Source organism: Myodes glareolus, chromosome 22 (genome assembly GCF_982192425.1).
Source record: "Myodes glareolus chromosome 22, mMyoGla1.1, whole genome shotgun sequence".
Classification (NCBI taxonomy): domain Eukaryota; kingdom Metazoa; phylum Chordata; class Mammalia; order Rodentia; family Cricetidae; genus Myodes; species Myodes glareolus.
Window position 1 is genome coordinate 20,369,015 of NC_142047.1, and position 15,542 is coordinate 20,384,556.

The 15,542-nt window shown below is 40.4% G+C and overlaps 1 protein-coding gene across 4 annotated transcripts in view; it reads right to left on the minus strand.

The window, feature by feature from the left end:
• Rpgrip1l (RPGRIP1 like) overlaps positions 1–15,542 on the minus strand; it is a 98,385-nt gene that overhangs the window by 13,167 nt on the left and 69,676 nt on the right. For 3 of the 4 annotated variants that reach the window (XM_048426784.3, XM_048426781.3, XM_085682022.2), the window contains one exon: positions 2,486–2,669. In XM_048426784.3, the coding sequence (XP_048282741.3) occupies positions 2,486–2,669 (184 nt within the window). Of the gene's footprint in view, positions 1–2,485; positions 2,670–15,542 lie in introns of those variants that run through there. The other variant, XR_007230560.3, reaches the window with a different exon arrangement.

Sequence of the window (15,542 nt, forward strand, 5' to 3'; positions counted from 1 at the left end):
GGGTGTAAGGCTGTTTTTTTTATCGACTTTCTCTAAGTAACAAGTGAATGGTAACTAGTACAATAATTAGTTATATTGTTCATTAACCAAAGATTCAAGGAAGTCTCTGAAACAGTGAGATAGATATAATGATTAAAGAATAAACATTCCTACTGTTCTACCTAACTGAAAAAAATGCTAGTAAAGTTACAATCTCTCAAATTTTGTGATGACCTGGGACTTCAGTTTCTGATATGAAATGACGCCAGTTTTAAGTGCTGAGTGCGTTTCTTTCCCTCCTCACAAAGATGCTTACAGTCAATCAGTCAAAACTCAATGGACAAGAACAGAAACACGTATATATAACAATATTGCTACTCAATCCTTTTCTGTCCTAAAAGATGTTCCCTGCCCCAAATCAAATGGCTAATTCCTTAGATCATAATCAACTCTCAAAACACCAATCAGATAGCAGAGGCCTTGCAATAAAGGGGAGAAATAAGAGCGACCTGGCAGCAAGATACCAAAGAGACCTCTACAACTCACGTGCACAAAACCTGGGAGGCATCCACATGTATCAGAGATTTCACCTGAAGAAGGACTGGGCATGCTTTCTAGGCAAATGAAAACAGTTGTTCTGCTACATGGCCACATTTCCCAGTGTACAGGTGATTTCTCAAGAACAATCTGTTGCCAGTTTATCTGAATACTGTTTAGGTGACCTCTAAACAACATAAAAGCCAAAGTTTATCTCTTTCCTTGGAGTAATTAAAATTTATTGAACATCTCTCTTACTAGTTCTAATATTTTGATATGGTTTATTTTTCTGGTACTATGCAACTGAATATCTTTAGGAAGCTTGAGAAAATACTTTTGGAAATGTTTCTTTGACAGCAAGGGAGTGAAAGAATGAACTCAGATTCTTGTCCTGACCACACCACTAACTTCTCAGACAATTTCTCAAGCCGTCACTTGTTACAGAGTATGAAATGGATGGGATCTTAGAAATCACTTTGTCTTTTAAATAAGAAATGAAGGGACCAGGGAATCAACATATCTGGACCAAGTTCACACATTAGTGAGAATTGTGTACACAGATAGGATTAGAGCAGATCTCTTGAGTCCTCACTATTACTGCCTCAAACAATGAACATATTTCTAAAAAGGTCAGTGTTTTGAGCAGGCATGATCATCTGTAATCCTGCTGCTACAACAGCACGACTATATGTGTTTCTTAAAATGCAGTTTCTAAGACTGTCAAAAAATATTACAGTAGCCTGGTTTGGTGACTCAGGCTTTTAATCCCAGCACTTGGGAAGCAGAGGCAGGTGGATCTAAGAGAACTCAAGGCCAGTCAACCTGGCCTATATAGCCAGTCCCAGGACAGCTAGGGCCACACAGAGAGACACTGTCTCAAGTCATCATTATCATCGTCTCCACTTTGGTTTGAATGAGAATGATCCTCATATTCGCATGTTTCAATGCTTGGTCCCCAGTTGGCTGAAGTGTTTGGGAAGGATTAGGAGTGTGGCCTTGTTGGAGGGGGTGTGCCACTGGGAGGAGCTCTGACCTTTCAAAGGCCATGGCATTCCAGTTGGCTCCCTTTCTGCCTCATGTTTGCTGTCTCACTATGTAATCCCTCAGTTATGCCTATCTGAGGCCACTGTCCCTACCATGATGGTCATGGACAACCCTCTGAAGCTATAAGACCCTAATCAACTCTTTCTTCTCTAGACTGCCTTCATCATGGTGTCTCTTAGCAGCAGAGAAGTCACTAAAACCTGGGTGAGACAGCCTGCTTCAATACAAGCTGTGAGCTCCCATCTTCACACTTTCACATGGACTCCAAAGAACATACTAACTGTTTCGACTCTTGGGTAAGGTAACTTGATCTGAGCTTTGTTTTCCCTCTGATTGTACACTGTTGATCATGGAATATTAAAAACTCCTGAGAAATGATTGATCTGAGCATCCTCAAGGTGCTTATTGGGTCTGTGTTGGTCCAATAGACTTACGTGTTAGCTGGTAGATAGAGCAAGCTGCCTGCCTGCTGTAATGCTAAGAGCTTATGCATTGCTGTATCAGGCAGTGCAGAAAGATTTACGGAAAGCACTGACCAAAAAGGCAGACCACAGCCATGGTACTACATGATCTGAATGCTGTAACCAAGGGAAAGCCCAGCACATTTCCCCCTTTTAAAATGTCGTGTTTTTAAATTAAAATTCAACAGTAGACTTAGGTGGCATTTCCTATAGATTTCCATAATATAGAAGAAGCAAGCAGACACTGCTTTCTCATTGACCGTGTTTTCTCTTAATTTTTAATGACTTTAAAGTAGTTTTCTTAATTGTCATGCTACAGTTCTGGCTTTTATTAACCTAGTCTGACAAGACTTCGATGTATGTGAACATCAGAGAATGAAATTCTATGCACATTACCTTAGCTACTTTCACTGAAAATAAAAGAAAAAGTACAAAAGGCTATATTACAAATAAATCATACATACCATTGGTATAGTTATAGTAGACCCACTGGCCAATCCTGGGTTTTGGCAGTGACACAGGTGTCTCTTCAGCTGGAAGACTGTAGAACCGACACTCAACAAACAGCCGTTGGATAGTGTCATCCCTGGTTATTCGAGAATCATTAAGGCTCAGAGCTATGATCTCAATCCGAATTTCCTCTGACGGCTGTTTAAAGAGTGAGCCCCAAAACAACAAAAGCAAAATAATCAAGTGAAAAAAAATCCTTTATTCTATTCCACTATTAGTTTAAAAAATAAAAGGTCACAGCCAATAGGTTTCTTCTCTGGAAGGCAGTATACACAACTGCACATTCCACATGATAGATTATTCATGACACACAGAGAGAATGAGATTCTAATGCCCCAGGGTTTGAAGTTAACAGTGTCATGGCAATCGTCTCCTGATTTACATTTGAGGCTATAAATACCCCACTGGTAGTCTATGAGGAGTGGAGATTATGAGGTCTTCATCTCCGATGGCTTTCAGAATGACAAGTATCAGCTGGCCTTGTTTCAAACTAGGTAATGAAGTACATGTTTATCACTGCTTTATTTAATCTGCAGTACCTGGGAACGCTCAGTTATGCAGCGACCAAAGCCTGTTGAACACTTGAGCACTATTATGCAACTGGAGCAGAACCTACAGCTCATTCTTACATTTCTGCTGTAATTTATTTCATTCAGTAAGTAACACATTTTCAAACAAAAGAAAAAAGTCTTATATCTAAGTTTACATATTATTTCTTGCAATATATTTTCCATTTCACATTTATAGAATGAAAAATTAAAATTACATTTGTTTGATATTCTCCTAGAATCCACAGATATTAACAAGAGATTTAGAAACATTCCTTGAGGAATGACTTCAATTGACAACGATGACTTAAATATTTGGTCAATATTTCCTCAGTTAAATTTGTTCCTCACAATTTAAAATTTGTTATTTAAAAAATTCTTCTTTATATCAAAGCCATGATACAGTCAATCATATTAACTTCAAGTGATAATTAGAAAAACATGAAAATAACACTTGTTTTGTGACCAGGTTGTAGAAGTTCACTGTTAAAGGCATACCAGCATGTAGATTCACCATAGCGATGATGCAGGCATTTCGCAGCACGTAATTAATCAAATTAAAAAAAGATTCGAGTATCCTATTGAAAGAATGCCTCCAAAAAGAACCATTTCCATTGCTGTCAAAACCCCCTCAATATTTGATGAAGTAATTTTACCCCCTTCTTCCAAAAGACATTTCCTTTTATTATGCATTCTAAGACACTTTAACTAAAAACTGAAATCTGAATATTTCAATAAGGTTATTTTATTATTCAGTAGATTCATGGAAATTTTACTAGGATGACAGAGAAAATTCCACACCATTCTGTCTCCACTAATACAGGTACAAGGCTGCAGCTGGCAATATTACTAGGATTAGCATAGTATGATGAAATATTTAAAGGGAAATTTTTTCTAAAACCTAATAAATCAAATGACTGCCAAATGTCATTAAAGTGATGGTCTTTGACTTGAATATGCTTTTCATATTCAAATTTGAAAAGAAAGAGATGAAAGCCTGGAAAGGTTACTCGGTTTCAACTAATAACCTCAAGCCCTCTCTGTTCACGTGCATAAAAGATGAAGTTGGTGCTATTGTCTAACCTCAGTTCAGAAAAGCCCTCTGACTGTGAAGACTATGCGGTAAGGAAAATATCTTAAACGATATTGTTTTTTCCTTAAAATGTATTGTGGCTGTAAGAAGTGCACACATTATTTCATAATGCTGGCATGAGGAAAGCACAAGGCAAAGGTGAACGGGAATATGGGCGCTTAGAATTCTCTAGCAATAGACCCTTAGATGTTTATGCTCCTGCACAAAAGCAGGAAAGGAAATAGCTGTAAGGAAGAAGCATATTCTCATTCTAGCTTGTGAAGATCAGAATTTAAAACTGCTTATGACACGTGTAATGAAGACAGAAATGAATTTTAAGATGGCATGAGACACCAATTTATTTCAGATGTTATTGTATTAATTCTGTATTAACTATGATTCCCAAGCAGAAACTGGCATGTTTTTAAGAACTAATTTGGGTTGTCAGGCCTATAAGGAACTCTCCAAAGGTAACAACAAAAGGAAAATACAATGAATTATCAAAAAAAAGCATGTAAACACATTTGTCTATTTTTCTTTCTGCTCCAGTTTTGTTATTTTGGCAACTTCTCCCACCTCAATATTTAAATTTCTGGCTTAATACTATGTTGTTAAATCTCTACAGGGGTGAATGTCAAATTATCTATGCCCAGAAATCACGCTCTGAAGAAGACATTTTTCAAGCATTATAATCGTCAGTAATGACTAGCAAATTTATTTAAACACTTGATTTAATCTGATACATTTAAGTCAAAAGTTCAACTAGTTCATCTAGGAAGATCGGGATGAAGAGATGCAGCATCAGCGTGAATGGACATCTTCTCTCTCCTCCCCCCAATCCCATTTGTTCTCTGGCATTTCTACCTTTGCCAACAGCATTGTCTTTTGACTGTTGTTGCCTACAGCTAGAAGGTCTGAGTCTTCTTGCTGTTTGCACCTTTCCCCCCTCCAACTATACTCTATAGATCACCATTTCTGTTCATTTTCCTTCCTATTTTAGTGCTTGGCCGAACTGTCAAAAGTACTTGATATTTCACACATTGTGCGGCCATTGATCCCTTTTCTCATTTAGTATCTGAAAAATGTCTTTAGATTTTTACTGGGGATAACTTTACATCAATGGATTTTTAGTTATTAAAAAGTAGAAACTTGAAAGGATGAGGGAGAAACTAAACAGGATTAATATAGTAGGTAACTTGTTGGCCATAGGAAACAGACTGTATCAAAAAGTTCAGCGATCACTACTGTGCACACCCAGGAAGCAGATCTACTCTCCTGGCCTCTATTCTCTTGCCTTTAATCCCAACCACTCTCCTGCTGTAAGAGAACTATCTCTCTAAAGCTAATCTACATCATCTTTTATTTTGTTTGAAATTTTTCTATTATCCTATATTCTAGCCATTCCCTTAAGCCATGGTGTGCTGGGTATATTGTTTGTTTTTGCATCTGTAATTTACTCTGTCTGAAATAATCTTTTTCATAGGACAAAATCCAGTCATTGAGACCATACCCTTTGTGCTGACCTCTAAGTGACTGCTGGCTGCTTTCTTCACATCCCTCACTGTTTCTCACACCCACAGCAGTGCATGGAGCCCTTCCCCAGCTGCTTCTCTGTAGACCATGAGCTCCAGCAGGGAGGCACAGGGCTTACCTGTCTGCCATTTACCATCCTTACCAGTACCTGCACATGGTAGGCTCACAACAGGGAAAGAAGAGGATACAGAGATGCTACATAGTCAGACTCTTGTATTCGCAGGACTATTGAAGCTGCTGTTTCTAGGGCTTTCTCAGTTGAAAAAATGTTTATGTGTGATACATTTTGGGAAATGGGTGATTTTTTACCACTGCATTAATTGGGGAAGACTATCTGAAAGACTAATGCACTGTATCTGGGTGGCAGGGTAGTATGACTTTAACTCTTGCGTATGTTTGAAATTTGTAAAGATACTTTAATTAAGAGAATTAGGAGTAATGATGTAGTTGAGAAGACAGTGGATGAATCTGGGAATGGTCCCAGCACTTAGGAGGTAAGGCAGGAGGATCAACACGAGTTTGAGGCACATAACTGAGATTCTGACTCAAAGACATATTTACACACAGGCATGCACACATGCGCGCGCACACACACACATGCAAGTATGCGCGCACACACAGAGGGGGCAGGGTTTTTTTTTCTTCAGTAGAAGCCTTCTAAAGTTTGCTTAGGATAACAAATGTAAAGTACATGTGACACCCTTGCACAGCATTAGTATTCACAAGATACAGGGCAGTGGCCAGAAGGTGCAGGCTTGGGCTTTTCCTGCTGTTTCCGCTTTATTGGTGTGGACCTTCGGTACTAGGTAAGTTGATGCATTCCATCACTGTCATGTCCCCCACTTGCCCCACCAGCTTCCCGTGTTAGGGAGATGTCAACATCAGCATGTAAGAGGAACGTTTATAAGTTGTGACTGCGGTGGACAGAAGTAACAGAAGTGGCTCAGGTAAGGACTGCACAAGACTTCCCTTAGTTGTCAGTATAGATGGACGCTCCACACTATGCGACTGAACGATGTGGAAATGTGACGACAGCTTGTGTTACTCAGAGAAACAGGAATCTGCACTCCCCGATTTTGGCTCCGTTCCACTGCTGCCCTGACTGATGCTACTTGACTTCCAGCCGCAGATCTCTGCAGTGCTCTTTCGGCTGTTGTTAGCAAGCGGGAAATGTCCGTGTTTGCTCTCACAGCACCCTGCTCAGTTCTCCATCTGAGTTTACACACTCCACTGACACAGTGGGGTTAGTTTGGCTTTTCTCTCCAGTGCTAGGGATTGAACCTAGGGCCTTGCACATGCTAGATGAGCACTCTGCCACTTTACTGTTTTTCAGAAAGTTCTCTAACCTGGAGGCTCTTCACACAGCATCATGGCTTTCTGTGAGAATGACTCATGATGCTTAGCAACTTGTCTCAGCCAGTAAGGCTGCATCTAACAATGGTGAAGTTACAGATGTGTTTAATTTTAGTCTCAGTTTCTACAATGAGATGGCATTAAGTTTTCTATGTATTTAATTTTTAAAATTACACTTATTTATTTGTGTGTATGTGTGTGTGTGTGTATGTGTGTGAGCGTGTGTATGTGCCACAGCATTCAAACGTCACAATGAGTTTGTGGCCAGAGGACAGTGTAAGCGAGTTGCTCTCTTCCACCTTGTGGGTCCTGAGGACTGAATTCAGCAGTCAGGCGTGGAAGGAATACTTTCATCCACTAAGCCATCTTGCTGACTTCAAATTTAAGTCTTCAATTTTAAAACATGAAAATGTGAGAAAAGTACAGAAAATAATTTGGTTTTTAAGTACCCACTGTCTTATAAAGGTGCCATGTATGTCAACCCTTTGTTCATGAAATTAATATTAACAATAATATTAATAAAGGCAAATCTCTCAAATACCAAATTCTCTCATGTTTCTTCAGAAGCAATCTGTTCTGAAACTGGTTGCATCATCCCAAAGCATACAATCATATTTTCTCTTTTCATATGTGTCCATAGCCAACATACAGCACTCTCTTCTGTTCTTAGGCTTCCACTGATGGTAGCACACACCATTAGTCATTTCATAACAAGTTCTGTCATCCACTATTATGTTTGTGAGATTTTCTTATCTTAGTCAAATCATTCTAACTCTTCGTCCCTTATATTACATATATAGTAATATATGTAAAATATATGGAGTCATTTCTCCCCTTGTGCTGGTTTTCGTCAGGCTCACACAGACCTACATCACTCTGGCCTGTGGGGCATTTTCTTGGTTGCTGATACAGGAGGGCCCAGCCCACTGTGGGTAGTGCTAGCCCTAGACAGAAGGGTCTGGTTATAGGACAGGAAGCTAAGTAAGTCAAGGAAGCAAACCAGCAAGCAGCTGCCTCTGTGGGATTTGCTTCACACTCCTGGAGCCTTGGCTTCCCTTAATGATGGACTGTAATCTCTAAGCAAAATAAACCCCTTTGTCTCCAATGTGATTTTGGTCATGATATTTTATCACAGCAACAGGAGCTTAAAGTAATATAATGCATGTGCAAAACAAAACAAAACAAAACAAAAAAACACCCCACAATATCTGCCTGGACATACGTGGAGCTTGGTTCTTTGTAACAAAGCAATAGAAGGAAAACAGAACTAGAAGGTGATCTACATCTGTGCCACTGAGGATGACTGTTCTAACTGGGGTGGTAAGTCCAAATCAAACTCACTACTGACGGCAGCAGAGGCGCGTGTAAGGAGGCTGAAATGCATACTGACTAAAAGAGTCTTCTACTTCCTTCCTTCAGACTGGGCATAGGAAAAGCCATTCCAAAGATTCAAAGAAACCCTCTTGACTTTATACTAGCCCCCAAGGCTTCTGTGTAGCAGGAATAATAACCTCCTTTGAGGGGAATGGTGGTACATGCTGTAATTCCGCACTGGGGAGGCAGAGAGGAAGACTGTGAGCTCCAGCCAGTCTGGGCCACCTAATGAGATGCTGCCTCAGTAAACCAAATGCTAAGTAAGAATGTGTTCAGTGCACAGTACATGGCTCTGGGTTTGACTCCCAGGATCCCTCCCTCCTCCTCCCCCAGTCATCTTCATACAGGCCTTGAAAAGTTTTGCTTTTTTAAAGATGATAACTATTTGGGAGAAATAAGAAGACACTGAAAAAAGCGTGTGTCTCCAGACCTCAGTGCCAAGGTGATGCTGTTAAACAAACAAAGCCAAGCTGGTCTCTCTTTTTGCTAAAACATTCTGTTAGCATGCACCACACTGAATAAATCTGAACACTGAAAAGTTCAGTGCAGGGTTAAAGTGGCACTAGGGTTAACTGAGAGCGCTTATTTTAAAAATGTTTTTATGTCCCTCTACCCCATGACATTACTCTTGTCTGTAATGGTCAGCAAATTTGAGGCTTATTATCACACATTGTAAGATTTTTCATGTCGTACAAGGATGGACATGCAAGACTTATTTTAACATCCCTGTGGTTGACTCTGATGGCGAGTGAAGGAAGGAGAGAGGTCTAAACAGCCCTCAGTTCCAGGTGACTCTGATGTGCTGCCACACGCTGCTGGTTTGAGGTTTATCCTTACGAAACCCTGCTCTAGTCCCCACACTCACCCTCTACCCACTGACCCTTCTCCGCTACTTAGAGGGGACTTCCAGAACAACCACAGTAAACGGCTCTTTAGTCATGTGACATTTTAGAGCAGGATTGTTAACAAATTATTTTCTTTGCAGAGGCAATCTATGTCATCATTAAAGACAGTCTAATGCACTGGTCCTCAACCTTTTTAATGCTGCGACCCTTTGATACAGGTCCTCATGCTGTGGTGACCCTCAACCATAACACTATTTTTGTTGTTACTTCACAATTATAGTTTTGCTACTGTTATGAACAATAATGTCAATATCTGATATTTGACTCCTGTAAAAAGGTCCTTCAACCTCCAAAGGGGTCATAACCCATAGGTTGAAAACCACTTGTCTAATATAAACTATAAACAACCTAACAGCTTTTGTCTAATCCTTTAAAAGTAAAGTTTCTTGGACATTAAGTCTAGAAGAGCTTCCTGAACAAACAAGGGCGAACTGATTTGTGTACTGAGTAGCTCCCAGAACCAGAGCACATTCTGAGAATGCCTTCTAGCCATAGGAACAGACAGCAGTTACCAAAAACCATGTAGAACCCAGAAAATAGCTTAACTGGCTATTGCTCCTTCAAGTACCCAATTGGTTACAGTCTGACTGAATGTTACAGTTTGATTAATTGGTTATGTGGCCTTTCAGGACTAAACAAAACTCAGTTACTGTGATTTGGTCCATACTGGCTCGGTCTTCTCAACCCTGTGCGCATGCTCAGTCTAATCTACGGTCTCCTGCAGAAATTTACTTGGCACATTCCATCCAATAAATTGGGAGCTGACAATTTTTTCTGTGAGGATCATACAACAAGTACTTTTGGTACTGCATATTACATGATCTCTGTGAAAACACTCAATTTTCCCTGTAATAAACTGGTGAGCAGTGCAGCTAACTGCCAGCAAATTATGACTTTTCACATATGTGTGAAATGTTGATTTTAACCAAAAGTTTGCATTAGCTGAAACTGTTCAAAACTCAAGGGGGTACCAAAAAAGTTTATTTAAATAAAATATACTAAAATAGAGTATATGTCTATGGAAAGATGTCAAGTATCCTGCACAAAAGCCCTCTCTCTCTTGCTGCAATTTGCCAATCTTACCTGTATACACATTTAACATACCTACATTAGTCCAGGTTCTTTATAGGAACAGAACTTACAGAAAGAATCTATTTATCTATCCATAGAAAGGGAATTTATTAGAATGGCTTACAGGCTATTTTCCAGATAGTACAGCAATGGCTCTGTACCAATGAAAGGTTCAAGAATCTAGTAGTTGGTAAGTGCACAGGCCGGACGTCTCGGCTGCTCTTCTGTAGACACTGGAATCCTGAAGAAGTGGGCTCTAATGCCACTGGAGGAATGGACTTGCCAGCCAGAGTGAGGACAAACAGAACAAACTTCCTTCTTCCACGGCCTTTGGATAGGCTGCCACTAGAAGCTGGGGCCCAGATTAGAGATGTCTTCCCACCTCAAAAGGTCTTTATTAAAAGTGGATCTTCCCACTTCAGATCCCTCACAGGTGAACCCAGTTACTTGGGTTTTAATTAATTACAGATGCAGTCAAGCTGACAACTAAGAATAGTCATACAACACCCAAGAGCTGACAGTCGTATATTTTGTGGAAAGTGGATGCCTCCTTTAAGTGATAAACTTAACAAGGATGCAAAAGAATTAATTTCTCACTGCCTTGGCAAGTACAAGTTCTCAGTTTTGACATCTATTTTGAGGCTCTAAAACAAGGCTTTTAATCGATGTATTATACATCAAATTGATACTGTTAACTTATGATTATTCAAATTAATAAAATATTCATAGAGAAATGTCCAAAGTTTTACATTTCCCAGACTTCTGCTCCCCACCCCCATTAATTATCATGCCTAGAAGCTTTTTAGCAAAAGCAGCAGTCATCAGGCTGACGGGGTCTGACAGGCCAGCAAGGCCCAATTACACTCGCGCTCTGTGCCACTTTGATGTCCGGGAAACGAAGAGAGATAGGGGCCAATTGGGTAGCACATTATGTTAATGACTTGATTTAATCCCACCACTAAACTTTATGTAGCCTGTTAAGAAAGATGCTAACACTAATTATACCACTTTGGAAAGGAAAGGAGGGGACAAGCATTTCATGCTGACAAAGTGAAGCTCATAGATGTTGCAAATGAAATGAAACAAAGTGAAGTAATCTGTGATTAATTATAGATCACAGACAGGAAGGAACGAGAGGGAACCAAGGAGTATGTCCAAGTCCTGGGAAATCTGCTAGATTCCTTTTAAGGATCAACATTCTAAGAAATAACTAGGAGCTGTCAGGATTTGTTAACAGAAAAAAAGAAACTAAGTGATCTTAAACTGCTTACACGGCAATACCAGAGAATTCCAGTCCACAATGTCACTGGCATCAGTGAGATGTACCTAGGACACTATTTCTAGTCCTAACTGCAACATTATAAAAGGAAGCAGGTCTAAAAGTCTGTGAAGAGGGGATAAGACAGGGTGGGTTATCTAATAACTTCTAAACTACTTTACCTCTAACAATTCTTTACACTGAATCTACCTTTTAAAATACATCCTAAGAACACAGACTACTTAAGAATAGGAGCCAAGATGGCTCAGTGGTTTTCTTGTTGATCTTGCAGAGGACCCAGGTTCAAATCTCAGGAACCACATGGCAACTCACAACTGTCTGTAACTCCATTTTCAGGCGATTGGACTCCTTTTCTGGCCTCTGTGTGATACAGACACACATGCAGGCAAAACACTAATGAACATAAAATGAAAATAAGCCTAAAAACACAGGAGCCCATCCCTTTGACTGCTTTATTCCCAGTCCCTAGAGTCAGCATTGTTTGTCTGCTTAATGATGAGTCGTTGTTCTTCCTCCATTCTTCAAAACTGTCAGGAGAAAACAGGGTGTAGTGGTGTTTATCTATAGAACTACTTACTCAGGAAGCTGAGGCAGGAGGATTGCTTTGAGCCTACGAGTTTGACATTGTCCTTGGCAATGAAACAGGACTCTAGTCTTTAAAAAAGCCTTATCAACCCAAGCCAAGCCAACCCAACCCCTAATAAAACTAAACCAAACCACTAAACCAAAACCAAACTAAACCAAACCTTATGCAGCCCCAAACCAAACCAAACCATCACTAAACCCAAGCCAACCTGGCCAGCCTTGATGCTCTGAATTCCCTATTTCAGTTGACTGTACCAGGGCTCCTCAAGTGCTCCACAAGCACCTTGTTCCAACCAAAAACTATTTTGAACCTCAACAATTTTTGCTCCATATTTTAAACTCTCGTGCTTTTCTCACTGGCCTCTAAATCCTTCCCTGTTTTTCCCTAGCTCCTAATTATCTGTAACACTGTCCAAGCATTACTAACTCTAGGAAGTCATCCTTCATCATGGTCCCTTAAACAAGACACCTCTTAGAGCATTCTCGCCACGCCCTGCACATTCCATTCTCCTGTACTGCTTAGCTTTTATCAATCTTGCTCCACAGCTCTCACGTTGGCTCTAGGCTACCCTTCTCAGATCTCAACTCCATAATAGAAGCAAGCCAGGCATGGTGCACTCATGGAATCCCAGCACTTAGGAGACTGAGGGAGCCGTTCTACAAAGCAACACACACACACACACACACACACACACACACACACACACACACACACACGTACACACGGAGAGAGAAAACCTTAAACACACTTATAGATAACCTTAACATATGTTCTCACATATTTAATCATCTCTAAATAGCTCATAGCTCAAGAATGTTATCTGAACAGATGTATTTTCTAAGGAATCATGGTGAGGCAGAGACAATTTACAAATAGTTTTGAGTGAGGCTGGTAGGTTCTTAGCTATGGAAACTGGCGGGTGGTGAGCCCTTTAAGTACAGGGACTATTTCTTTTATAGCTGTCTAATTCCTGCAGGTGCTATGGAATGGAGAATCACAGACATGCTCAGAACATAAAACACTTAGTAACATGTTTGCTGCAGTCTAGGTTTGCCATGTCCCCCAGGGACCCATGTGTTATATGCTAGTCACTGGCTTGGCACTATTGGGAAGTGGGGTTTCAAAGGAGGAAGTTAAGCTTTGAGGTGTGCTTTACAAGGAGATCCTGTAACAGCAGCACCTTCACGTCTTATCCCTAGGCATGAGGTGGGCAGGCCTCCTCCTCCCTGTGTTCCTGCTATGGTGTGCCTTCTGACAACATGCTGTAGACCAAGCTTATGAAGTTACTCTTCATAAGCTGGTTATTGCAGGGTTTCTACACGCAGTGACAGTTTGACTGACGTGCCCTCCTGCCTACAAAGGCTATGGTGCACTAATAAGCTATGGATATTTTTAAGTTTAAATTTGAGCCAAGTGCTGCAGTTTATGCCTGCAGTCCTTGCACTTGGGAGACTGTGGCAAGATTACTGTGAGTTCAGGGCCACCCTGGTTGCATAGTGAGTTCCAAATCAGTGTGGATTACAGCGTAAGACCTTGTCTCAACAACAACAACAACAACAACAAATAACAGGGCTACTACTACTGGTGATACGATACTTCAACCAAAGTTAATATCATCAACAATCTAGGAAGATGATGCCTCCCCCTTGACATGATGTGCTGAAAGAACACAGCATCATTTTTGTAGTATTCCCACAAGGCAGAACCAGAATGTGATCTCAATACCAGAGACACACCAGAGAAACCCAAACTACAGGGCATCATATAACACAGATGGTCTGTGGTCTACACAGTCAATGTTATAGAAGACTCAAACAAATGCTGAGGAATCACTACAGATCAATAAAAGCTAAATGGACATGGAACACAAGCACAATTTAGATACCCATAAATGATACTGTTGGGACAAGCGGCAGGATTTTAACGAGAACTGAGATTAGTGAGATGCTGTGGTCTTTTTCTGGCAGCCTAACATACAGGTCCTAGAACCCTTAGCCCAATGTAGCTCATAGTGAGATGACTTGGTGCTGGTCTCCTGAAAGAGCAGATTGGATTCAAGTTGTGACTTTCAGTTAGACTTCATAACCTCCAGCGAAAAGAGGGGGCTGTGGGTCAACCTAATTATCAGTGGCCAGTGATTTAATCTGCCATATCTATAGAACAGAGATTCCATATAATCCCCCAAGCTGTGAGAATGCAGATCTCTGAGAGAGCTGAAGGGATGTGGGGGTTTCAAATATGGTGTACCCCAAAGGGGCAAGGAAGTACCACAGGCCTCCTTTAGTACTTTGTCCTAAGTATGTTCATCTACACAAGACACTTAAAGGCAAATAAATGTTGGCCTGCATTTTGTGAGTCACTCTAGTGAGCTGATTGAACCCCAGTTGAGGTTGTTGGAACCCCAGTTTATTGTCAGAAGCACAGGTAAAACCCTTGATAGAGCTTGATATCTGGAGTGGGGATTCAGTCCTAGAACACTATTCCTGTAACTTGTAGCTTCTGATTTTGTTTATAGATATGCAAGAACTGAAGTAGATTAGAGGTCACTTACCTGGTATTCTTGAAGAAGTGTTTGGTTTATGGGGAGAACACCCACAAATATCTGATTACAGAACTGTTATGTTTTGTGTTAGGAAACTTCAGTAGGGGAAATAGAGTTTATCTTAGGTTCTCAGAATTATATACCAATGCTGTCTTGTTGCTGTGGAGTTCTTAGAGGTGAAGGGCCATCTTTGCAGTTCTGAAATAGTTCCCAGGAGTTCTATACATAAGGATGTATTTATATTATAAACAAACACTTAGGTATGCTCACACATACATATGTTTGAGAAACTGAAGGGTAAAAGAAATGTAGCAAAATGCTAACAATTGGTGGATTCAGATAAAGGATATATAGTTGTCTATGGTTTTTGTAATCATTAAAGTTTTAAAAGGGTTTTATTTCTCACATTAAATGATTTGCTAAAGTAGCATACAGAAAAACTGGCATAATCAATAGGAAATGTGCACGTCACTGTCTTAGTCCATTTGTACAGTGTCTGCTCTGTCTCTGATGGGGCCTTGCTGCTGTGTCCTCCAGAGAGGAGGAACATTATGTTCTTTTGTGGCAGGAGAGCAGGAGTCCTCCTTTTCATTCTGCCCTCTCTTTTTTTATTTGAGTGCTAATTCTATTTACAGTCTTGGAGTCCTTATGACCCAGCGAACCTCTTCCAGGTCTCAGTTCTTAACACTGCTGCCTTGGGGGTGAACTTTCAATATTTCTCCGTGAATTGTATTTTGGACAGCAAATT